The following is a 26,653-nucleotide window of genomic DNA, read 5'->3' on the forward strand; positions in this document are numbered from 1 at the left end:
GATTTCCTGACTTCTGTCATAAATCAAGGGAAAAAATGTGACTTCCAGGAATTGACAAATAGCCTTTTGAGGGATAAAATAGTGGTGGGCATCTACAGGGATTCTGTACGTGAACGACTGCTAGCTGAAGAAAAGCTAACCTTTGACCAGGCAGTAAAAATTTGCAGAGCTGCAGAACTAACTAAACAGCAATTACTAACGATGAAGACGGATAATGCACCAGCAGTTGAAGCCATCCGCATGGACAGACATAGAAAAGGAAGGCCTTCATCAAGAGGAACAGAAAGGAATCGGTCACCACCGTTTGAGTGTTCCAGGTGCGGCACTTCCCATCAAAGGAGATCATGTCCGGCGTTTGGGAAGTCTTGCAGAAAATGTGAGAAACCAGGGCACTTTGCACACATGTGCAAGTCCAGGCAAGTTACAACACTCACAAGTGTGAATTCACAAGTAGAACAACAGCAGAACACTGGCCAATTAGAAGACTCGGAGGAAGTGTTTCTAGTGTCATGTTTGGCCAGGTCCGAAGCAGAGTTTGACTGGATGGAAACATTGACCCTACAAAATAAATACAAGGTAAACTTCAAGCTAGACACTGGCGCACAGTGCAATGTCATAACTGATTCCATTGCTCACAAATGTAAGCTGGAAATTGTCCCATCAAAAACCAAGTGCCTCTTGTCCTTTAGTAAAGACGCAGTGGCAGTGCTGGGTGAAGCACACTCAACAGTAGTAACTAGCAGAAAGAGAGTAGCAGAGATCAAGTTTCTGATTGTCGAGAAAGGACACCAATGTGTACTTGGAAGGAAAACATGTGAAAGCTTACAGTTTGTTAAACGCATGGAAATTGTGGACACATGTGATGAATTATTTGATGGTATAGGGCGCTTGAAGGGTTTTGTTTACGATATAGACTTAGTAGACCAACCTAACCTCAAAGTACACCCACCTCGGAAAGTACCCTATCCTATAAGGGACAAGGTCAAAGAAGAGCTTGACAGTATGGTAAACAGCAACATCATCACACCCATTACTGAACCTACCCCGGCGGTCTCGCCCATGGTTGTTGTACGCAAGGAAGGTCAAGTTAGAATATGCATTGATCCCTCTGACATAAACAAAAACCTGAAAAGACGGCATTTCCCACTCCAGACGCTGGAGGAAATTGCAACTCGCTTAAATAAATCCAAATACTTTACACTATTAGATTGTAGAAAAGGATTCTGGCAAATAGAAGTATCAGAAAGGACTTCTAAATACTTGACCTTTGCAACACCCTGGGGCCGATATGCTTGCAAACGCATGCCGTTTGGCCTAGCCTCAGCTCCAGAGGTATTTCAGCAAGTAATGACTCATCTCTTGCAAGACATTGAAGGTACAGAATGCTCAATGGATGATATCCTGATTCATGCCCCCACAAAGGAAAAACTGGAATCCCTTACAACGACCGTGATAGCCAAACTCAAAGACGCGGGGCTGAAGCTAAATGCCAGTAAATGCTGTTTCAATAAAGAGCAAGTCAAATTCCTGGGTCACATCATAAGCAGCCAAGGACTCTCGCCAGACCCCGAAAAAGTGGAAGCAATCGAGCAAATAAAGAAACCCACAACAGTGCAAGAGTTACAGAGATTTCTTGGCATGGTGAACTACTTGTCCAAGTTCATACCAAAGGTGTCAGAAATATCGACACCCCTGCGACAGCTCTTGGAGAAAAATGTCGCTTGGTACTGGGGACAAGAGCAGGATAAAGCCTTCGAGACACTAAAAATCTGCCTCAAGAATCCCCCAGTATTAACATATTATGATCACCACAAACCAGTTACCTTATCAGTAGATGCAAGCAGCCACTCAGTAGCATCAGTTCTGATGCAAGAAGATCAGCCCATTGCCTATGCATCAAAGGCACTGACAAAGGCTCAGCTAAATTATAGCCAAATGGAAAAGGAAGCCCTGGCCATATTAACAGCATGTAAAAAATTTCACCAGTATATTTGGGGAAACACAAACCTACTAATTGAGACTGACCATAAACCTCTGGAGGCCATTTTCAAAAAACCACTCCTGGATGCGCCTGCCAGACTGCAAAGGATCCTGTTCGAGGTATTGCCATATCACCCCACAGTAACGTACAAAAGGGGAGCGCAATTGTACATAGCCGATGCATTAAGCAGAGACTGCCACAACATTCCAGAAACAGACAGTCCAACCTCTTTTGAAATCCACGTCTTACTGCCATTGTCAAAGGAGCGCACTATGGAGTTGCTAGAAGCCATTAACAATTGTGACGAACTAGTCACCTTACGGTCAACTATACTGAAGGGATGGCCGTCCAAACAGGAACTCCTACCAGAATGCCTGCGTAAATATTGGACTTATCGAGAAGATTTAGCAGTGTACAAGGACATAATTTTCAAAGGGATGCGCACCCTCATTCCAAGTAGCATGAAACCACTGGTGCTGTCACACTTACATCGTCCACATAAGAGCATCCTAGGTACCTTACAGCTCGCACGGGACCATGTGTTCTGGCCAGGAATGACGCAGGACATCACAGAATTTGTCCAAAAGTGTGCTACCTGCAACCGGTCACAACGGGACCCTCCTCAAGAATGCCTCAGTGCAGAACTCATCCCATCTCGTCCGTGGATGTTCGTGGCATCGGATCTATTTCAGATAAAGGGTGACAACTTCCTCGTCATAGCAGATAGTTATTCAGGCTACTTTGATTTTATACAGTTACGATCAACTACAAGTGATGCAGTTATCAAAGAACTGAAACGATGGTTTGCTCAACAGGGGATTCCAGACGAACTTAGGACAGATGGAGGCCCACAGTTCACCTCCTTTGAATTTGGAAAATTCCAAAAAGAGTGGAACTTCTCACACCGCATCTCTAGCCCCCATTTTCCCCGCTCGAATGGGTTAGCGGAGCGATACGTCCAAGAGGCAAAAAATTTATTGCGCAAATGCAGCATAGACAAGACAGACACAATGCTTGCCCTCTTGCACCACAGGAATACCCCTCGAGGAAGGCTTGGCTCTCCAGCCCAACGCCTCATGGGCCGCAGGACAAAAACGCTGCTTCCAACCAGTGAGAAGTTGCTGCTACCAGCACTAGTAAAAGGTGTTGCAAATAACCTCAAATTTTTACGACAAGCGGAAACACAAACGTTCAACAAAAACAAATCAAAGCCAACCACTCTTTTACCAGAAGACGAAGTCCTTTACCGGGAAGCACACAGGAATTGGGTTCCTGCAAAAATTGTTCAACCAGTACCAGAGGCACGCTCGTACATCATCGACACACACTTACTGGTAGATACAGGAGAAACTCGTGGTTCATCAAACCCTCGGGTCCCTCCTCCGTGACTCTCAGCAACCACGTATATCGGAGAATGCCGCACATTCCAGGGGAAAATAGTAAGGACGAAGAGGAAGTGACACCACACCCAGCGGGCGAAGCAGCACAACCACCCACGTCTGATAGGACACTCTCATGGAGCACTTCTCCAGACTTCCTGGGGTTCAAGGAAAACCTCCAGCATAGGAACCCTGCCGCGAACACCAGTTTCAGCCAAAGGAACACAAGCATGGATACACATATCCCCAAGATGACTCGCAGCGGAAGATACGTGATTCCTCCATCAAAAATGAACCTGTAATGTAAAGTAATACCAGCCTAGTGTACTGTGTATTTAGAAGTAGAATTAGTAATTGTCAGACTGTCAAGATAGCACTGGAATAGACTCGTTGGAAAAGGGAGGATGTCATGAATATAGACCAGTGTGTCAAGATGGCCGGCCTATGTAAACACAGTCAAGTAGTCGCTCGTGTTATTGTATGCATATTGTAGTCAGTTGACGAATAAATTAATTGCAAACAATCTCTCCGAATTGTCAACGTATTCATTTGCTAATGAATACAGACATGTAGCTGGTTTTATTTATTAATTTTATAAGTTATTTGCTTTGTGCTTTCTGACTGAAGTGGATAAAACTGACAGTTTTTCTATAATCTACAATGGCTACCAGTTTATTTAAAAGTGTAGTGTAGGTCTTTTTATTAATTCTGTGTGTGTCATATAATTACTACTTAGACAATAAGATAATTCTTAATATTGCTGCACTTCCTGATGAAGAAAAGGAAATTCTGCTTTGGAGGATAGATGGATTTACACTGTATTCAAATTCAAGTATGTTCACACCACTATGCGTCACATTAAATATTAAGGGGAAGCTTTAAAAAAATGTTGTGACTCAGCAAAGAAACACAAAAAGTCTATAAAGAGTGGCATAAGATCTATGTCTATTCAAAGGCCAAATATGCGAAAAGGAAAGCTGATATTTAGTTAGTTCCTGGACAAAAGATGTATTTCAAGAACAAGAGCTTAAAAATTCACAGAATAATTCTAACGAAGAGGAAGGGCCAGACCCTCACATGCTTACACCTACAAAGGAAGACCTTAGTGACACTACACCAATTGAAAACAAAGATTTGAATTCAAGCATGAGTACTCTTGATGTATCACCCTTAAAGCTAAAAGGATTTTCAAAGTGTTCAAAATAAGTGTATGGTAAAAGAAAGATATCTGAAGTCAAAAGTCAAGTGAAATCAAAAGTAGCAACAGTTTTGAAGCTACCAGAAGATGAATTGCAGTCTGAAGGAAGTACAGTTGTTAAAAAGAATGCAAGTGAATTAAATTTTCTAATCAGTCAGATGAAAGAAAAATTAAATTATGCAAATCCATAAGGGAGAAGTTACACCTAATTCCTGGTCCCAAAAGAAAATTTAAACAGAATTTAATGTTTCTGAGTACATGGCAAGAAAATCACGCCAGTTGGTGAAAGAAAAAGGAATTCTTTCATATCCTGAGCCTTTGCAAGGTCGAAAAATTTCAGCCAAAGTTGTTGAAAAGGTTACCAATTTTTATTAAGCAGATGAAAACAGCAGACTAATGCAAGGTGCCAAAGATAAGGTTAGTCTACACAAAAATGCCTAATACTCTGCAATCTTATGGAACAACACACAGCATGCAGAGAGAAATTTCCTTGTGATAAGGTAGGATTTTATAAATTCTGCGAGCTGCTGCTGAAATGGTGTGTCACAGTTGGTCAGCCAGGTACACATTCGGTCTGTGTTTGCTCAATACACCAGATTCCAATCCTTCTTTTAAGTGCTATGAATTTAGAAAAATCAAAGCTGAAGGACCTTATCAATTTACTGGTATATGATAGTGAAAACTGTGATTGCATGTCATCATGATCAAGGGATAAACTTGGATACTTGATACAGAATGTTTACCAGTTCTGTTTTAAAACTTACATAGCTTAAATATAAACTTATGCAATTTAAATTGTTAGAAAACAAAATTTCAAGAAGCTCTTTATGTTCAACAATCCTTCTGCTAAAGTTGCGTCGACTAAGACTACTAATTTGTTAAAAGAGAAGCTGTTCTGAAGTGAGACCAATTGAACACAAGTCATTTTCCAATACACTGCGAATATCACTACAATTCCTACAACTTTTAATGCAATGTTGAATTATTACTTACTAGTAGTGCCTGTGACTTTGTCCGCATAGACTTTGTTGGGGGGTATTGTGACTTTGAGATAATATGGTAGATGCACAGTTTTAGGTTATTCTCAAAACACTCATAACCAATGCTATATTAAAGTACTTCTGCGTAAACTATATTTTTAGTTTTGTCTTCCAGCAGAAGTAGAAATTGATTTTCTCCCGAACCAGATCTCGACATATAGTTGCCCGTGCGAAAAACACTCTTGGTGTAAATCTATTCCTACGTACTTAAATGTTTGTCCCTGGGCCTTATTAATTGTTACCGCAAACGATACCTTCACCGGAAATTGAATTCGCTTAAAGTGAAAAGGCAAATCCGTTGGTATCATAGGTATGCGAGGTATCAGCACTGTTTGCCCTACTGCTGGACCAGTCAATACTGTAGGACCAATCACGTTATCGCGAAGGAATTTTACTTGGAGTCTGGTTCCGTTGCATAAATTTGGTGGTTTAAGATTCCTTAGCAGCACAATTGGACAGCCAGTTTTTAATTTGAGTGAATGTGAGGGAAGGCCACTCGGATTTAAAGAATTTAAAAATTCTTGTGGATAATGTACCGCATCTTCTTGAGCCATTACTTTATCAATGGACCTGTAGTTCACTCTGTCGCCTGGAAGTTTACCCAGTATCATGTTATTGATGTCGTCAACGCTACTGTTTCTAGCTGCCAATATTGCCCTTTGACACATCCACTGGTAGTCTTTGTTTTCTATATGGACTACATCTGGGTACACTTTAGAGATTAGGTCTTCAATGCTAGTCATACATGCGCGTGCAATACTTAATACTTATTTGGCTACAACACTAATACTTAATTTTAAATATTGCGATATATCTTTTGAATGAAACGTCCGAATTGAATAATTCAAAAAGTTCTAGAAAGGTATTGAATTTGTCTTGAGTATGCAGTAATTTATTTTGATAAGGATTAATACCAAGGTACACAATAAAGAGTTTTTGAAGCGACTGCATTTTAATTATTTAAAAAAATTAAATAAAACACTAATTGTGAGATAACTACAATAGTTAGACATATGGTTACGCGATATTTTTTAAAGACAATTATATGTTCTGCAAAGTGGTAGTACATTGTTTTGTTCTATAATCAATAGGTTTCGCAGCGCACGCCGTGTAAGGATTTTTTCGGGTCTTTTTTTACACTTTGGGTTACCTTATTGGACTTAATAAGGATCCCTAATGTTATTGATAATATAATATAGCCTATAGCCTTCCTCGATAAATGTACTATCCAACACTGAAAGAATTTTTCAAATCGGACAAGTGGTTCCTGAGATTACAAACAAACAAACAAACAAACTCTTCAGCTTTATAATATTAGTATAGATGAGTAGGGACAATTGCGATAAAACCAAAATCCACTGAAAATATGTCAAAACTCGGCATAACACTGGAATGCAAGTTACTACTCCATATACCAACAAAATGCAACCTATATTGTGGAATTAAGAATCATTTTACCAAAACTTTATCAATTTTAATGTTTGAAATTCAAAGAATGTTGTTTCTGTTCAAAAAATTGTAGCAAAGAGCATGGATCAGAAAAATGAATTCAATTGGTTTTATTGTGTATCTCTGATTGAATCAATTTCAAACCATAAATTCTCGCTATTTTATTTTTATTGTAATTAATGCATCAGTTTTAGACCAATTTATTAAAAATTATTTTACTATAAAAACAACACCACCAAAATCCTCTGTTTTAAAAATGAAATTGGACTTTAAAAAACCATATATTCTTGTCTCTACTGAAGAGTTTAAATGTGTGTTTTCATTGCCTTAAAATAAAAAAAGAAAGAATCTACAGTTTATTTTAATTTAATTGCTGTCCTCTTGTTTATGGTTTCTCATTGACTCATTTTGGGCAAAGTAAGACATACAATCCAATTGGTACAGCAGGAACATTATACATATGGCACAGGGAAGACAATGGCGAGGATCTGGTGTCTGAGGTGCGGGCGCACAGTTGGCACACGAGCACAATTGCGATGTGCAGAGAGAGGTGTGTGGGCGTGTGTGCAGGCTGAAGGACGTGAAGGGCATGGCTGAGCGCATCATCTCGGTGCGGGCTCAGCTGCGCGACAACCTGAAGAAGGAAGGCTCGAGCCGCGACTGGTCGCACATCACCGACCAGATCGGGATGTTCTGCTTCACCGGCCTCAACGCGCAGCAGGTATGTCATCCGCACTGTTTCACCTGCATTCTTTGCTTTGTCCTTATGAATGATACAACCAATTTGTGACTAACTTTTTCTCTCTAAATGCATAAATAGTATCAGAACTGCACATTGCACTACTTAGGTGTGTTGATTTGATAGCCATGTAGGCATGTGTTGATGGAGTGTGAAATATTTTTTATTTAAATAATGTTTTTAACATGCATTGACCACAAGCAGGTTTAATATTTAGCCAGAGATAAGCATATTAATTTTTTCTTTCTTTTTGACGTGACAACGTCTAATAAATCTATGAACGCCGGCTGCACGCACGAAAAAGTGTCCTGTTAGTCCTGTTACGCACATTGTTCCGTTACGCTCATTGTACGCTTGCGCCGCATCTATCTCTCTTTCACTCGATTGGAACAACCATCGATTTGACTTTTTCGAGGCACATTAAACTTGAAACACTCCCATTCGTTTCCTACTTTTCCTATCATCGTCCTATCCTTAACAGAATTACACAGATTGGAAGAAGTTAAATAGCAAACATGTATAAAAGTTATAGTTAAAATAATCTCTTCGTTAAAGTAATAAACATATTTGAATTAATGAGTGCAAATAAAAGTAAATTTATCAATTAAATTGTAGATTTCATTTCACTCCTTCTTTGTATCCATACAAAATAGTGATAATTCAATAAAAATGATTCAATTTTATTCATAAAAGTATGCAATCATTTCATCAATGTTTTGTTATGACGTCACGTTAAACTATCGTCCGTAAACCGACTTTACAGACAACCAATTTTTATTTATTCATTCTCTCTTGAAGAATGAATACTCAGAATCGAGTAGTAATGATATTGCTTATTTGACTTTGTGCAAAAAATGAAAACTTAATTATGAGAAGTGTTCGCAGACTACTTGTTAACTTTAAGTAAAAATCAAACACAAATAATTGTTTCCTCAAGTCTCGAATTTTCAGTTGGCAATCGTAATGGTGAGATTGCAATTCCTGAAACATCTCAACTTGCTCATTGTAAAGCATTTCTATTGAACACACAAATGCCGCCATGAGACATTAAAAAATTACTGAACTCAATTTAGTAGCCTAAATTCTAGGCCTACATATACAATATTTATATCTGTCGAACACAAAATGACAAATGGGTTAAAATATTTTGCAGATACAGTAAACTCCCGGTATATCGCGCCTCGATTGATCGCGGAATCGGGTATATCGCGGGTCAAACCATGTCCCCCAGTCAGAAATGAATAATAATAATGGAATAAATGGTTGACAGCCGATTAGGATAATTTTGCGTTGTAACTAACAAACTAAGCATCGGGCAGAAAAAAGCCTAGGCGTAGAAAATGTCCGCAGTAAAATTCTAAACAAGATATCTCCGTACATTATTCCTCTATCTTGTAGGGTTTTCAAATTATGGTCCAATCCAGCCCAGTGATATTTTCTGAAACACTAGTTCTTAACGTCGTTTTATCTCACAAATGAAGCATTGGACAGGGGACCTGATAAAGCCCACCGTCCAGCGACATCCAGCGTGACTCGGCTGGGGATTGATGTTGGATAGGCTTGGTTGTCGGCAAGCGCGGGGTAGGGAGAGGCGAGCCGAGAATATGGAGAGAGGTAGAGATTAGAGCGGGCAGAAACACGAGGCGGAGTGGGGGAGGGAATGTGTTCACGCAGCACACAGGCAGAGCATGAGTCACTTGACTGAGCAGCGTCGCTGCGTACAAGGCAAAATCAGGTAGTCCGGTGTTTAAAATTCCACTCCAGAATCTTAATTGGTACTTTACTGGACATCTGTATATAAATGTTTTGTTACAACTTAAACCTACAGACGTAATATTATTGGGTAATTCATTGTATTATACAAGTTCATCTTTTTACTTTGGTATAATGTTTTAACATTAAATAGTAAAGTAAATCGGCTAGCGTATTTTTAATCTTTGCCCAGGAATTCCCAGTGGTCCAATATTTACGTGAACCATACTGTACCACTTTTGCCGTGAGGTAGTAAACAAGTCCCGGAAATGTTTATGTGTAGCGGTCTCTCGACCTTTAACCAGAGGCTGGGGAATATAACACTTGCCGATCCGAGCCACACACACTCAGCAACTCGACACAGCGTTTGGTGAAATAAGTAAAGACAAAGTTTAACACGGTTTTTAATACGGCGTCACTGATTGCGCTAAAATTAAATTGGCGCAATTTTTGTTTCCCACATGTGACCATTTATAATTTACTGTAAGTATGGATAATAAAGTTTAACCACTTGACACGATAGACGATTCTTTATTTTTTATTGTACGAATGCTAGAATCGTTTTTTTCCTGTATCTGCGGCCTGCTTCTACAAAAGACAAGCTATCTGTAAGTAAATATAGAATTTTTATTTTGTCAATCAAACTCGGTACTTTGCGATTCATATTCGGTTTGAAGTATCACTACGGCCTTTCTTTTTAGAAGACTTTGACCACAGAATCGTGTGTAACCGCACACACTGCACTTACTTTGTTACGGACACTGACGAAGCAGATACTGTGGCTAACACCACGAGACTGGCAGCAGCAGCTTGTGTGCCGCACATGTGTATGGCGGCGTGTGGCGCGCTCGTAGGCCGTGCGACAAACTGTGCGCGGCACGCGGAAAAATAAAAACAATTCAACATTTAATATTTATCTTTAAAATTTATTATTTTAATTTTTTCACCCGTGTTTAATGAAAACTGCGGATGCAAAGTCCGCACAAAGGCCGTCTATACTGTGCGTGCTTGCCGACCTATTAGAACACAGGCAGTGTTTTATGCCTTTTGACCTTGGTCACATCGAAACATCGCGGTTATGCAACAACGCGGGTAAAAGTTATGTCCCCCGACGACCGCGTTAAATAGGGAGTGTACTGTATGTACATTTATTGGGATAGAATTCCCTGAAAATACTTAAGCTTAAATATTTGAAGAATCGCTGGAGAAAGATTTTTGTTTGTATAATACAGCATGTACAAAAAAATTAACTTCGATATAAAAAACACAGATAAACAAGAAATTCCATGAAAGTTTAGGCATGACCACTTTTTTTATGAATTTTGATAGTTCTTCACATAAACCCACTTCAAACAAGAGAGTTGGACTTTCTTCTAAGCAAGAATAATGTTTAATTCTTTTTTCTTAAAAACTGAGAAATTTTAGTTTGCTTTGTGTGTTTTGTAAGTGTTCAACATTGTGCATGGATTCCATTACAAGGATGGGAACATTTTCTCTTTTTGCAAGAAATACTGAAAGTTTTTCAAAGCACATCATGGCTTCTTTTGCGGTGACTGGCTCCTCTTCAACTTCTTCATCTTCTGAAGATTCACTGACTGCTGCTTGCATCACTTCGTTTATTTCTGCATCAGTCAACTGTGGTGTAGTTTCAACATTACAATCAATAGCTACATAGTCTTCTAAAGAAGTGTTGTCTAGTTGCAGAGTACTTGACACTTCTTGCCAAAATTCTGGTGAGATGTCATCACCAGCAACAGCATCACTTGCAGATCTTGTGGTTGCCTGGTCCATAGACAAACCATCACTGCTTTCATCATCACTTGCCTTTATGATACCAGATTTCCTCCAACAATTGGCTATTGTCTCCGCCTTAACATTCCACCAACCACCTGTCATAAGTTGAATGGCTTGACGGACATTAACATTTGTGGGCAAATGGCATCTGATGTTGATCAAATTCTTTCAACGAGCCGCTTCCGAAAATGTACTTATGCATTTTGGATAATGCCTTGATCTAAAGGCTGCAACACGGAAGTGCAGTTCGCAGGAAGAAATTCTAATGTTACATTTTCAAGTCACACATCAACATTATGAGCTGCACAGTTGTCAACCAGAATGATGATCTTTCTGTGTTTCCTTTGCATTTCTTTATCGGTCTCAACTAGCCATTTAGAAATAAATCTTTGGACATCCATGCCTTTATGTTGCTGATGTAGTCATCTGGAAGTGATGCAATACCTTTAAAACACCCCCAGAGCTTAACCCAAAAAAAATCAAGCTAAAGGGAGGTAACGATGTAATAAAAAAGGAATAGAGTGTGATGCTAGTTGTAATTGGCCAAATAAAGATCAACGTTAACATCTTCCGCTTCCACAACAAATTACAAGACAAAAAAATTTAAAAAAAAAACTTAAAGAAGGAAAAACCAACAATATACACACAAAAAAAAATTAACAGCCAAAAAGGGGCCAAGGGCATTAAACTCTGAGCGGGTCCGGGCGGCTCCACTGCATTCACAGGTGTTAGCGTCAAGCCACCAGTGGCTTCACTCATAAACAAACCGCTTGCCCCTTCCCCGCGTGCACCCCTATAACAATTCCCTTGATCCCCACAGATAAAAATAAATTATTATACAATATTTTAAATAGATTTAATCTCAGCAGGTAATTTTAAATCAAATTTCATAATAAAAAAAACTATATATAACACAGTAGTAAGTTTCAAAAAGGCAATATAATAGAATTGACTATCCCTTACATTCAACGTTAACCAAAAACAACAAATAGGAATAATATCCACCAAGATATGGTAATAAACAAGAATAATGATTTAGAGGACCAAATCTCAAAAAAAATTCATTTGTGCCTCAGAAATTTCTAACGCAAAAATAAATTTTACACCACAGTTTATAAGTTTGTACTCTCGGCCAGGATTTACAAAATCCTCATATTATATTTACTATCCATCCTCCGCCACACAGGATTGATAAAATTCACCAGATAACCACCAGATAAATAATATAATAATATAAAAATATAGGTAATAAAATATTTATCATAAAAAATTTTTTTTAATATATCTAAAAATAATTGCATTTCACAGCACAAACCCTTCATTTACCACACAAATGGAATTTAAACGACTGTGTATTAGACAGCGACGTTATCAGAATTACAAAATACAAACCTTCTAATTCCATTCGCAATTTGCATAAATAAGATACTGATTTACTGTGGTGTACCCCGAAAGGCTCAAGATTATCCAATAAAAAAATCAGGAAAAAAATACACTATTAAATATATATCGGATGCGCCAGCGAAACCTCCCCAACAGGGAAAAACATCCAATACCTTGTCCAATTAACAACTGCAGAAAACCCGAAGTTAATCAACAGTTCTACAAAAACATTCGAACATTCAGAACACATCAAGAAAGAAAAACCAGACATCCAACACTTACAGTTTTCTAGAAGCCTCTGCAACGATGAACAGCCTTAAAATTTGCATCCTGCAATTTACTGCTGTTTGCACAAAAACTAAGTGCACCATCTCAAAGACAGAAGTATCTTGCAAATCCATGCGCGGAAATCAATGCCATTCCGCTGCTCGTAAACAAAACAAAATAGGCCTCAGTAGATTTCGCCTTCCGCACGCCACAGTCCCGTTGTCAGAAAACTGCAGACAAACGTAGAACATCCCTTCTTGTTTTTAATCGACTCCTCCGTGCCCCTAGCAAAATCTTCGTTACCAAACTGTTCTTGGAAAAATTTCACTAGAAACTGGACTTATAATCTCGTAGCAGATAAACGTGATGTACGCTCGTAGACCCATTAACTGGCGCAACACAACTTAGACCTATCCTCTTGCATTACCAACACACAACGTTATCAAAACGTATTACGTAGATCCGTATTATAGTAATTTAAAACAAAAAAAAAGCTGCATAATCTCGGACTCCATAAACAAATTTCCATGTTGAGTCTCGTAGATCACTCCTCTACACCAAACGTTCTACAGTAAACCCATTTTAATTTTAACCTTTGCTTCGTGGACTTTGCTGGCGCTCCCCAAATGTTTCCACGGCAAGACTTGTCTCGCCCACCCACCTCGTCCGACTCTAACCAACACCTCTCCCTCGCCACACCACAGCGGCCGAGGCGACAAGACCAACCGCTTCTCCCACAGCTGACCACACAGTTGCCAACCCAACAGCCACACGTGTATAACTGCAACTACTCAGGGATTACCAAACTCACCGCCGCACGGCACCACCAGGCAGGAACCACAGCAAACACCGACGTTCGCTCACAGAAAGAGGAACACGTCTACCAACCGCGCACGGCCACACGTCAATCAACAAAAACACAAAGAGAAAAAGGAAAGAGAGGAGGGACACTCGGAAAGTGTGTCACACCTTTAAAGCATCTTGGATTTTTGAATTTGCCAATGATTAAAGGACAAAACTTAGTGGTTCCAATTGTATTGCAGCAGAATAATACTGACAACCTCTCTTTGGATTTCTTCCCACCTGTACACTTCTCTCCTTTGTATGCCATAGTTTTTTTTGGTAGAAGTTTGTAAAAAAAAAATGCTGTCTCGTCGGCATTAAATATATCGTCAAGAGAATAGGAGACTAGAATTCCGTTCAATTTGTCGACTTTCGACTGCTCCTCAACTGCCATATTAGCATCGTTCTCTTCCCCAGACACAACGTTCCATGAAATTCTGTGTCGTTCACGAAATCGATGAAGCCAACCATAACTTGCCTGAAAATATTTGATATCCATCAAGAAATCAACATTTTTTGCTTTAGCCTGCAACATGGGTCCTGTGACTGGAACATTTTGTGCCCTCATATCCTTCAGCCAGTTGTTCAGCGCAAATTCTAGGTCCTTGTTATCTCCTAGGCAAAGTCTCTTGCGGCCAGCAGATAAAGATGACTGTTCCTACAGTTTCATAATTTTTTCCTGATCTTTTATTATTGTGGACAGTGCAGTGGGCACCAAACCAAACGACCGTGCCACATCTGCATTTTTCCTGCTGTTGTCAACTTCTTGTTAAAATTTCCACTTTTTCCTTCAAAGTGAACTGCTTGCGTTTCTTTTTATCTTTTTGGCAATCCATCCTGATTACAATATTCAATCAACAATATTGTATGTCTCGCGCCACGTCAAACGTAAACAAACTTTGCATTCATAGATAACCATAGCTCCGCACTAGTAGCGCGCGTCGCAAGCATGGCTGTGCCAGGCAACATTCCGACCTTCATGGCAAAACAATTAAAGCGTGTCGGCCATGTTGTGGCACCAAACTGTTCAAAACTTAACCTGCATAAATTAACATTATTGGATTTTCTATTTTGTATATAAGTTAAAAAAATTTATTTAACGTTTGTATCTACAAATATACATATCTGCGTTAATTAAAACTTTTAAAACGTCCTCTACAAGTAACCAAATGATGGCGCAGCTAAAACATTGTTTAACCCCTTAACATATATATTATGGCTAGATATATGTGTCTAAAAAAACCATTTTTTAAAATTGGTTTTTTTGCAGTAATCTATTGTTTTTAATATGCAAATAAACGTACCACATGTAAAACATACGTTTTTACATTTTTTACAAAATTATGTAATTTTTAATGCACACTGTTTTACTAACACGAGTATACTCGTCATTGCTGAAATATATGTAAATACATTATAAATATTTATGGAATATAATTAAATAGATAAATATTTAGATAAAAACATTTAACACAAATTGGAAGTTATTATAACAACATTAGTAATGTTCAGCATGGTTAGAATTATTTCTCAAAAGTAGTTATCTGAAAATCACATTTGTGCAGCAATATATTTTACCTATTCAATATGCAAATGGACATACCACACAAAATACATTAAAATTTCACATTTATCACACCATCATGTCATTTTGAATGGACACTGGTTTACTAACCCGTGTATACTCGTCAGTGCTAATATTCACTAAGATTACTAAAAATATTTATAACATTAGCCAGATATAGTATAAGCTTACATAGAAACCAATGAAATAACTTTTGCAACATACCATATTTCTTTTACAAAATTACATCTACTTTTATAAAATTGCCTGAATAACATGAAAAACAAAATATGTACATATGATATGTAAATGCTGTCAGTCCGAATAGATCCTCGTATAAAAATTTACCTCACAAGGTTTGTACAGTATACACTAATTGCAATAGCTGAACATTCACAAATACAAAAAAAAAAAATCATTGTAATGTCAAGGATGTCATTCTTTACAAAAAACAAAGTTTTTATGTGAGACATTCAGTTTTTTTCACAGCACAATAAATAAAAGAATGTTTATTTGAATACAGTAGCTGAATAATGTCACGAGTCTGTATTGACATTTGTGAAGTTATTCTTGAATGCATTTCACTCTGACTGTAAGCCTAACTAATTTCTGCCTAAATGTCTGCTGTTGTATGATAAACTCTGAAGCACGACACTACACACAGTGGCACACCACAGTCTTCACACATGTACCGTGTTTCACGCCGTATTTTTTTCCCCCGTGCATCTGTCACCCTGCTGCACATTGCACACTGGCGTGTATGATTGCTTTTTTTGTCAGTTGGCGGGATCGTAGCTGGAAAGTGACGTTCAGACATTCTCAGTGGATTCGTTGATTTTCCAGGCCTACCTCGTCCTGGTGACATTGTTGGCTTGTGAAACTGTTCAATCAAATTTTTGACAACAGCCTCTCTGTACTCCAAATGTGACTGCTTCCCTCCCAACTTTGAATATAACAAAAATGAATTCCATATTGCTAGGTCCACTAAATGGAAAAAAATCTTCTTATAGTATTTTTTCCCCCTCTTCCTGGGTACTGCATAGTCTGTTGTGCGCTGGTCAACAATGTCCTCAACTCCCATTGTACTGTTGTAATCTAACACAACTTGTGGTTTTATGTGCTGTTGTCCATAGATTGTAACACTTTTCATTTCAGAATTGTGGATTGTAGACAACATTGTGACTGGTGTTTGTCCATCCACTTCAATGCCAATAGTTTCCCTCTTTGAAAAGCCATGACACTGCCTTTCGGCAATTTTTGTTTCCGCAATTCTGGTGGCATTTCTTTTCTTGTCGTTTTCACAGTCCCATAAGAATCGGTTCGATGTGATAGCAACATATCTGATAGCTGTGGTGTGGTATAAAAATTGTCAGTAATGACACAATAACCTTTCCCAAGAAGAGGTTTCACTAATGACATAACTACTTGTGACGACATTGGCAAGCCTTTGTATTCATCATCAAAATTGGTTCCTCGTCCGGTGTAAATTACGAAGGAATATACATATCCACTTGACGATTCACATAACATGAATGACTTTATTCCGAACAGCGCCCTTTTGAGAGGTAAGTACTGTTTCCAACCTAGACGCCCTTTATATAACATAAGGCTTTCATCTACTGTGACATCTTTTTCTGGAGTGTAAAGTTCAGAAAATTTATTTTGCAAATGAATATATATAGGCCATATTTTGTTCAGTTTAGGGTTTGGATGGGTGGCTGCATCATATGACTCATTATCCACAAAATGAAGAAACTGTTTCAGCTGAACAAATCTGCGAAATGGCATGGTTTTCCTAAAAAATGGTGTGTCAAATATTGGGTTCTTAGCCCAGTACATTTGATATGTAGGTTTTTTGACTATGCTTTGAGGCACAACTAGTGCAAGAAAAACATAGATTTCCTCTTTGTTTGTTGGTTTCCATTTTGTTTGAGGATGTGTTTGAATGTACTGTGATGCAAAACGGTTTGTTTCTGTAGCTATGAGTTCAGCCAAATCATTATCAAAAAATAAGAGAACATAACGAAGAAAATTATCATCAACATTTACATTTACATTGATGCCTGGTTTACCTGTAAATGGGTATCTTGGAGGAGAGATAGTTGGCAAACTACAGTTTATCTCGCACCACATTCTGCCAGATATCTCTTCACTACCTGATTCTTCTGAGCTTGAAATGTCATTATAATTGTCGCTACTATCAGATCCCAATTTATCAAGATCACTCACGTCGCTTCCTTCACTGTCGGAATCACTCATTTTGAACAATTTCTATTATTCACATTACAGTAATGTTGACACCTCAGCTAAAATATATAAACATTGGCGGGAACATCATAAATTAATAATAGTACTATTAGAGACATCTAATGTACAATTTTTCAAACACAAATGGCGAACGCGTGTAAGTAGGCTACCGTGATGGATCGAATCTGCCCTGACATCTAGTGGGTAACATAAAACTACTGGAAGTCTGTTTCAAAGGCTGAAAATACCTACCACGACATCTAGCGAGAGCTCATGTAACTCATTCGAGAAAACTCGAAATAATATACATAATCAGACGCACGTTTTTGTTAGTCGAACGAGTAAACTCGGGTTAATAATTACGTGCCAAATGTAAAAAAACGAATATACTCGGGTTAATATGTTATGGGGTTAACAATATTGTCTTGAGGGGCGAGACAGCAATTGATTGTTTAGATCGTCTCGTGCACTAAAGTGTGTGATCCATGGAGGAGGAAGAATGGAGCGTTATACTATACAGTAAGTCCTCTATTTACGTCGTACCGATTTACGTCGTTTCGGATTAACGTCGCTAATGTTTGAGTAATCATGTTTCAATTTAAGTTGTCGCCGATTCACAATAACGTCGTTTACAATGACCGTAAATCTTTATTTTAACCAAAACACCGTATATAATTTGTTTATAATTCTTTGTTTCCTTCGGTAGTTAATTTATGCTATGTAGCGTAAGTTACACGTTCACCGCCTTATCTTATCATACATCATGAGGGACGCTTCCTGCTCTCCGCTCTCCGCGCGGTGATGCAATACTACCAGCCCGCCCGCTCGGCCACCCACGTATCTCGCACGTAGAAGTGTTATCTACTTCCCGCAACGACACAGCATTTTCTCCTACCCCTTCTGGCCGACCTTGGGCCGTGGCCGGCCGATGGCATGAAACATGGCTCATTTTGCGTCGTTTCTATTTACGTCACGGTTTTCAGGAACGTAACCCCGACGTAAACCGAGGACTCACTGTACTATGATTCTATGAATCGTTGAGACCACAGATATAAGAAGTAACCAGATAGAGTTCATGGCTGCGAATGTGTAACCAAACAAACTTTGACATGGAATGTAACAATATGGCGGCCGTATTTACATTCTGCCGAGCCACGCCCACATTGAGAACCAAAACATTGCATTGGTGCTACGTGTATTGATACGCAACAACATGGTTTTGAATTAATTGGAGTTCTTATGCAAGTATATGAAGTAATATTCGATGAAAATGAAATCACACTTGAATAAAGATGCTTTAAATATTCCTGTGGTTTATTTATATAATTTAAATGATGTGTGTCACTGTTTGGAGCACAATGAGATGTGATAGTTCTCGCCTTTTTATAATACGATGTGTTCTTAAATTTGTGTTGGTTAATGTGAACTTGGTGACAACATAATAAAGTTGTAAAATTACAAATAATTACACAATTGAATGTCCGGCATGCTGAACTGGGATAAAATATAGCAGTTAATTTGTGGTTGGAAATATTGTCACAGGCAATGAGGCAGAAATATAAACAAGTTTTACAATCTGAAAAAATTAACACAGTAGCTTGGTCCTACATAAAAATATGTTTATCTGCTTGTTTTTGTCATTAGGTTGCCATCAAATAGTGTATAATAAATAGGCATAACCATTCACACATTCCGAACAGATTTATTTAGTGTTAAGTGTCGTATTACGAGTGCATGCCAATTTAAATTTAACTAATATAACCTAAAAGTATAAATAACTCACTGGTGATACTTTAACAAACTCATAAACAGAAAAACAGGCTTCAAACAATACATAGAACAGTAACTGGTAAAAAAATAATCTATAAATACCTGTGAAAAGTGATTTTACTAATACTTTCTTTCTCCAATTGAAAATTAGATTTTTGTCCAGTTCGTTTACTACAGCCGAATGTTACACAAGTCATTTTCATGTATCCCACATCTAGTAACATGAAATAAGAAAGGTAGCAGATCATGTACACAATTTTTATATCAATATATTCACGAAATGTTAAGTTTTAAGCTACTAAATACACATTTACACCAATTTTGAAGCTCAGCACCACCACCTGCCCAATGCAATCTTATGAGTGTTTTTCGGAAAGTAGAATCTACCAATATGGCGGCCGGACAGTTCCAGTTAATGATTCTTGAAAGTGATAAAAATTAATCATAATTTACATTAATATTAAAGAACCCCTTGTAAACCCCTCTTTTGCCTGTCCTGATCAGCAAACACTAATAGGGACCAAGCAGAAGGCTGGATTACAATAATAAAACCCAGGCTGATGGTATTAGTTTATAATATTCAAAAAAATTTCCAATATCTACTACCATAACATTCAGTTAAACAAGAAAAATATAAACAGTAACTATTCCATATCAGAAAAATTCATTAATTCCCTCACAGGCAACAACCATCTTAAAATCATATAACATAAACGTTGACTCACTGGCATTTCAACATTAATAAATATATTTTCAGCACCAAAGAGATAGAGTTCTACTGAGTATTTAAGAATGTACCTCCACTGGTTATATAAAAAAAAAATTCATATTAAAACACGAAATTAAATAAATTCTATCAAGACTATGTAATTAAATTACAAAAAAATATTATATAAATAAACCAGGTCCCCAAACTGGGCTGGCAATATATCCTATACCTACTATGTACTTTGTAACAACAATATAATGCGGCAGAACGTTTAGAAAATTAACAATCACCTTACAAGTATTATAATTATTCCTAACCATTTATAAAATGTTTCCTCAATACACTATTTCCTTTTAAGAATTTACTTTATAAACTTCAAGAAGGGTAAGCACCAATAAATATAATAAAATAATTTAAAGAGCAACCTATTAAAATAACAGAATATAATCAACTTTACTTTAACAGGAATAGTGATTTAACTCTCAAAAGAATATTAATTATTCGTCTATATTTCCACAACAAAATTTATGTTTATTTTTCACATAATACTTATATGTTTTGTGTGGCAAACCTGTCTAAGCCTCAACGCTACCTAAACGCCAGATTTACAGCCAAATTCTGTCGCCTTCAAAAAATTACAACCACAAAGCCGCGACTCAACGTTACATACAAAAAAAAGGCAATACATTAATTCAGAGCACTACTCCCCAAGACAAAAATTAATTCTGAGGAAGCCTACACATACCTAGACTCCGGACTAAGTGAGCAATAAATCTTCAATAGATCCACAGAAATAAAATGCCAACACTTACAGTTTGAAGGAAGACTGAACTAGGAAGAAAACATTAAATTGCTCCCAGCAATTTACGCGGCCCCATTCTCTCGAACAGCTAACGTGCCTTGAAGTCGCCGCGCTGACGTCACCACAGCTGCACCGATTGCACTAAAACTTCCTTTCTAGACTCCGCCTTCTACTTGAACACCGTAGCATGTAGAAAACTGTATCCTTGTAGAAGAACTCTTCATATCTTCATTCCCGGTGAAAAATCTCTCTGCAGTAGACTTCACTCTTGTCCTCGGCAAATAATGTAATTGTAACTTCTCGTAGCCTGATGTATAGATTCATAGGAGCAAAACGTTTTTTACTCATAAGCAATCCAATGCGCCGACGCAGTTCAGCTTCATCTTCTTCTCCACTTGCTTAATAATAATCACAACCCCTCATTAAATAAATACTCATTGAATTAATAACTCTCGTTCCGCCAATCGATGCAAGGTGAACCACTCTTCCGTAGTACTGTCGTCTCGGGCGCGAAGCTGAATTTTCATTTTAAACTGGCCAGTCATTTATTGTGTAGTCTTGTACAGTTAACCCGTTTTAACTCCTGCTCCAACTCTTCTCTCCAGCAGGTACGACATTACTCCCCGAGGCGAATCACAGCAACTAACCAGACCGCCGCGCGCGCTCGCACACAGATAGCGTGCACGACTGCGCCTGCGCCTCGATCACACACAAAACCTAGGCAAACCTAAACGTGGCACTCAAAGAGTGTCAAACACAGTAACAATTATGTAAAATTTTCCTGATAACTGGAAAAGAATGGTCGTTATATTGAAAGGTAGGATACGTTTTTAATGTTAAAGTGAAATATTTTTACATTGTTTACATTGGTGTTTTGAGCAGGAATTTAAAATCATACGTTGAACTGAAAGATACGTTATTCTGAAGTACGTTGTAACGGAATTTCTTTCTAGTTAGGTTTTGGAAACTTGTTTTGCATTTATTGAATTTTAGAAGCAAACGTTATATGCTGGAAATAAATATGCTGTCCTTATGGGGAAAATGTCAGGACTTAAAATTTATGACGTTATTAGCAGGAAAACATTATAAGCAGGAACCTTATAACAGAGTTTTACTTTATTCATTATTGATCGCTGAAGTATAACATTTAAAATTTGGCCTAGCCACAACAAGCAAGCGTTAAATTATCCTGTCACAATTATTTATTTATTTTAAAAATTGTAACATGCCCACCAACAGTCTTTAGACTTTTATGGTGGGCACTACAAATAGAATGTTGACAAATACAATGTTGTCACTGCAAATATATGGACTGTCACCCTTGTCGGTACCGTAGCAGGCAAAACATCCGCAAACAGCCAACACACACGGATGAGAGTGCCACATATTAACAGTGACAACAAATACAAACACAGATAATTAAGGACAAACACAATTAAAGAAACAAGAAATCAAAGAGTACAAGATACAACATAATACAAATAACAGTAAGCAAAAAGAGAATTTAGTAATACAGTTAATGTAACATAATATAACAAGTAGAATAACAGATTATTTAAAAATAAAGAATATTAATGAACACTATAAAAAGTAAACAGAACTTAAAACTAAATGTGAAGAACGAGATAAAAATGTTAAAAAATAATGTATGGATACATACTTAGAACATGGGGGGCGAATTGACAACCGTGACCGCACGCAGCGACAATCGAGCGACAACTTACAGAACAACAAAGTTGCCTTCCCTTACAACGGTGAAAACAAAGGGAAGCAACCGGCCATTCACAATACGGAACCAGATACATTATTACATAAAGAAAATGTGCTGCTAAAATTTGTTCTCTGCAGCCACGTGCCAGCGTACTGGGTTCTCCCGACCATGCGCTAACTGGAGGCGTGTAAAGTAACTTACTGGTGCCTGTGTGTCGCCTGTGGCTTCCTTTATTTTTGAACCTTCTAGAATGCTTCAGCCTCAATAATCAAAGGATGCTTCAAAATTGTAAAAACATAATTAATCCATATGTTAATTTCACTAACAAGACAAATTACAACAGAAAAATAATAATTAAAAAAAGAAACATTCAAGTTTATATACGAACCAACCAACACAAATAATTAAGATTTTCTAAAATAAACAAAGTACCTTAATGTCTGTGAAACATGACTATAAAAATAAATATGAACCTTAAGGAAATCATGTAAGCAACACCACAGACTTAGTTAAACTGTCATTATTAGGATATTAGCTGGGGGCAGGAATCATGCTATGATACAGACTAATTGTTAATTTAAATAGTGAACATATTAAATGTTAAAATTTACATATATCAAATAGGATGTTGGTATGTATGATGTCGATAAACTCTGACATTGTTTGACCAGTTGCCATGAAAGTTGGCAGAACAGAGAGTTTTTTTCGAGGAGAAGGTTTTAATGGTTTCCATTTTTTTGTAACTCACCACTAGATAATGATAAAAATTGGTATATTGTAATTCTTACTGTTCTTAATACTCAATAACAACAAATAGTGATTGTGAAAAATATATAATATAATAGTATATTATCAACATGAGTAACCTTTCATTTTTCCAAATTTTTCTAAAATACTTTATAGATACTAGAATACAAACCATGCATTTTGGATATATAGAGGTAAATAATTAAACACTAGCAGGACAATGTCTGCTGTGTTCTGTTTATTACTTTATTCACCTTAATATGTATATATTAGGAACACTTATTCGTAGTGCTTTTGTACTAGTGCCTCATGCTTCAGGGCTGCTGAGCCTCACAGGAACACGTGTTGAACAGGCCCTGACAAATTGCGTTCTGTCTAGAGGAATGTTTGCATGTGCTGTGTGTTGCAGGCGGAGCGTCTCACCAAGGATTTCAGCGTGTACCTGACCAAGGACGGCCGCATCTCGATGGCGGGCGTCACCTCGAAGAACGTGAAGTACCTGGCCCACGCGATTCACGAGGTCACCAAGTGAGCATCTGATGCCTCACCAACACATTGTCCTGTATCTCTGTATTATAGTGGCTTCAATAAACACTCTGTACTAAACCATTGTTTGTGAGCAGGCCTTGATTTTTCACTACGCTTACTGCAGCAACTTTGTCCACATGGATAGGCATGGTCCACATCAATCAACAATAGGTGTTAGTTTCTGCACTCTTATGTTACAATTTACAATTGGAACGGAAATATGTTTTGTATAATGAAAAGTTGTGTGTGAGCACACTTTCTGTTAGTCATCATGCGATTTGTTATGGGTGTTGCCAGTCCGTGCAGTTGTTAGCTTTATGTAACCTTCTGTTCCCTTGTGAGATGTTGTGGTTGAATGGTCAGCTCACTTGCTCCTGCCATCGCAAATGGAAGCATGGCAGTAGTTGCAGCAAGTCTGGATTTTATCAGCGCTCTCTCGTTTCACCCACGTGCATCTCGTCAGATCTCCGTTCTCATAACTGCACCCCTGTCAAGAGGCAGTCAATCACCCAATAACCCAATCTACCAGTGACAATGGAGACTGTCAAGAAAACAACTGGTTGAGGATGAGTACTTGTTCATGTCTGTGTTGCCAAGGGTTTGGTCTTTTACCTCGGCTGATTAATTTAAAAGTTTTATCTGTGTGATATCTGTACTATTACCAAAATTCTCTTTAACTGTCGCCCGCTACAACCTTTTCCAATACTTTGCAGTGCAGAACTTCTGTTGGTTTTCTCAATCTACTCCCAGTTATTCCTGAGTCAACATTCTTCAGTACAGTAGAACCCTGTTATAATGTGCCTGCATATAATGTTTTCCTGCTTATGTCATATTTTTAAAGTCCCAATATTTCCCCCATAAGGACAATGTATTCATTTCCTGCATATAACGTTCATAAATAGTGTAATTTCCTGCTTATAATATTTGCTTTCTAACATTCAATAAATGGGGAAAAAATGTTTTAAAACCAAATTATTCCAACACTTACGATAAAAAGTTTCCTTTATGTATGTTTATGTTTAAAATCACTGCCATACAATACATGAAATTTGTTAAAATACAATTTTATGCAATACACTGAAGGTACACAATGTTCATAGTTACGTGTCAGTTGGCACCCTTAGTCAACTCTTCCTTGCCATTCCAGTGGGTATTCAGATGCACGAACATAGTCCTACGATATTTAAGTTGCCAACCATTGAGCGAGGGCTAACTAAAAGTGTTTTCTATTGCTTAAAAATAATTTTTTTTTTTTTCATTCATACGTAGGAATCCCAAAATTAAACATTTTCAAGTGGCGAAGGAGTAGACGTTCTCACTCTTAATGTTGTCATCATGAATCTTGAGACAATTTTACAAAAAATGTGGCAGTGTATCTTTAAAGACAAACAAAATTTAACCAGGGAACAAGACGAAGTTGAAAAATTGTTAGCTTGTTTCAGAAAATTCATGTTTCAAGTATACTATCTTTGGTTTTGACATTAAAGTTGTTTACATAGCTTGGTGAGTCCATTGGTACAAAGCTCGAACATTGTTAAGTGCTAAATTGAGATTTCCTGCTTATGTTTTTTTCTTGTGCTCCCTTGAAAAACATTATAACAGGGTTCTACTGTAATAAATAATCTTTGTTTAGGAATTACAAAAACCTTAAATTTTCTTGGTCTTTACATTCTATAAAAAAAAATGAGGATTGGTCCAATTTCAATAAATCTATTAATGTTAATGATTTTGTTGATCAATTAAATACTTTTATAAGTGAAAAAATTAATGTCTTCAATAATTAATTAATGTCTACAAAAAAATGCCTCCATTAGTTCTTAAGTGAATCAATTCAAGTTTTTAAATCCAAGAAACATGTACATAAACTGTACAGAAGGAATAACAACCAGTAATATGGTGTATATTTTTCACATTAATGGAAAAAAGCCAAAATTCTAATAAAATGTGAAAGTTACTGGACCAAAATGATTAATAATAATATCAACATCAACACTAAAACATTTTAGTGCTATGTCAAAAATAGAGGAATAACTTTTATGAACAACACTTGATAAAAGTGAACTATGTTGTATCCAGTGACTGTGTATTGATATCCAATCTATTTGATGAGTAATTTTCTAGTATTTATTTCTCATCAAGCAATCCAAGTTCCTGGATCCAAGGTACTATATCTGTTTCTACCATTTCTAAAAGCCTGGGACTTTGGGGTATGAAAACCTTAAAATCTTCAATGCTAACAGTTCCTGATGGTATAGCTACCTAAGGTTTTTTCTGAAAGGTTGTTTCGACTTACTATTTCTTCTCTTGCAAGATTTATTTATTACTAGTTTAAAATCTCAAGGTTTTCCTAATACATAAAAAATTTACAAGGTATTAGATTCGGGAAAATGTAACTAAATTAAATGTTTCTAATTATCAACAAATATCATTACTTAAATACAGGGGCGCAACAACAGGGGGGGGCAAGGGTATTTTGCCCCCCCTCTGAAACCTTGAAGTGGGGGCAAACGGGGGCAAAGAAAGTGCTGTGTAATCAATTTTTAGATAATAAAACTGCTTAAATAGCACCATTTCCCACCTTGAAATACAAATATTCCCGGAGGAGGACCCCCGGACCCGCCGCCTCAATAGGGGGGATCGATGATTCTTTATAAAAAGGTATATTGCCCCCCCCCCCCCCCCCCTTTGGAAATTTAGTTGTTACGCCCATGCTTAAATGCATCATATAAGTTTTTGAAAAATAATATTCA

The 26,653-nt window shown here is 37.5% G+C and overlaps 1 protein-coding gene across 1 annotated transcript in view; it reads left to right on the plus strand.

Moving 5' to 3' along the window:
* Positions 1-23,981, plus strand: part of LOC134530742 (aspartate aminotransferase, mitochondrial) — a 56,711-nt gene extending 32,730 nt beyond the window's left edge. The window contains exons 8-9 of the mRNA XM_063365865.1: positions 7,618-7,768; positions 23,785-23,981. Coding sequence (XP_063221935.1) covers positions 7,618-7,768; positions 23,785-23,907 — 274 coding nt within the window. The 3' untranslated portion in view covers positions 23,908-23,981. The remainder of the gene's footprint in view (positions 1-7,617; positions 7,769-23,784) is intronic.
* Positions 23,982-26,653: the final 2,672 nt, after the last annotated feature.

Source organism: Bacillus rossius, chromosome 1 (assembly GCF_032445375.1).
Source record: "Bacillus rossius redtenbacheri isolate Brsri chromosome 1, Brsri_v3, whole genome shotgun sequence".
In the NCBI taxonomy this organism is placed as follows: domain Eukaryota; kingdom Metazoa; phylum Arthropoda; class Insecta; order Phasmatodea; family Bacillidae; genus Bacillus; species Bacillus rossius.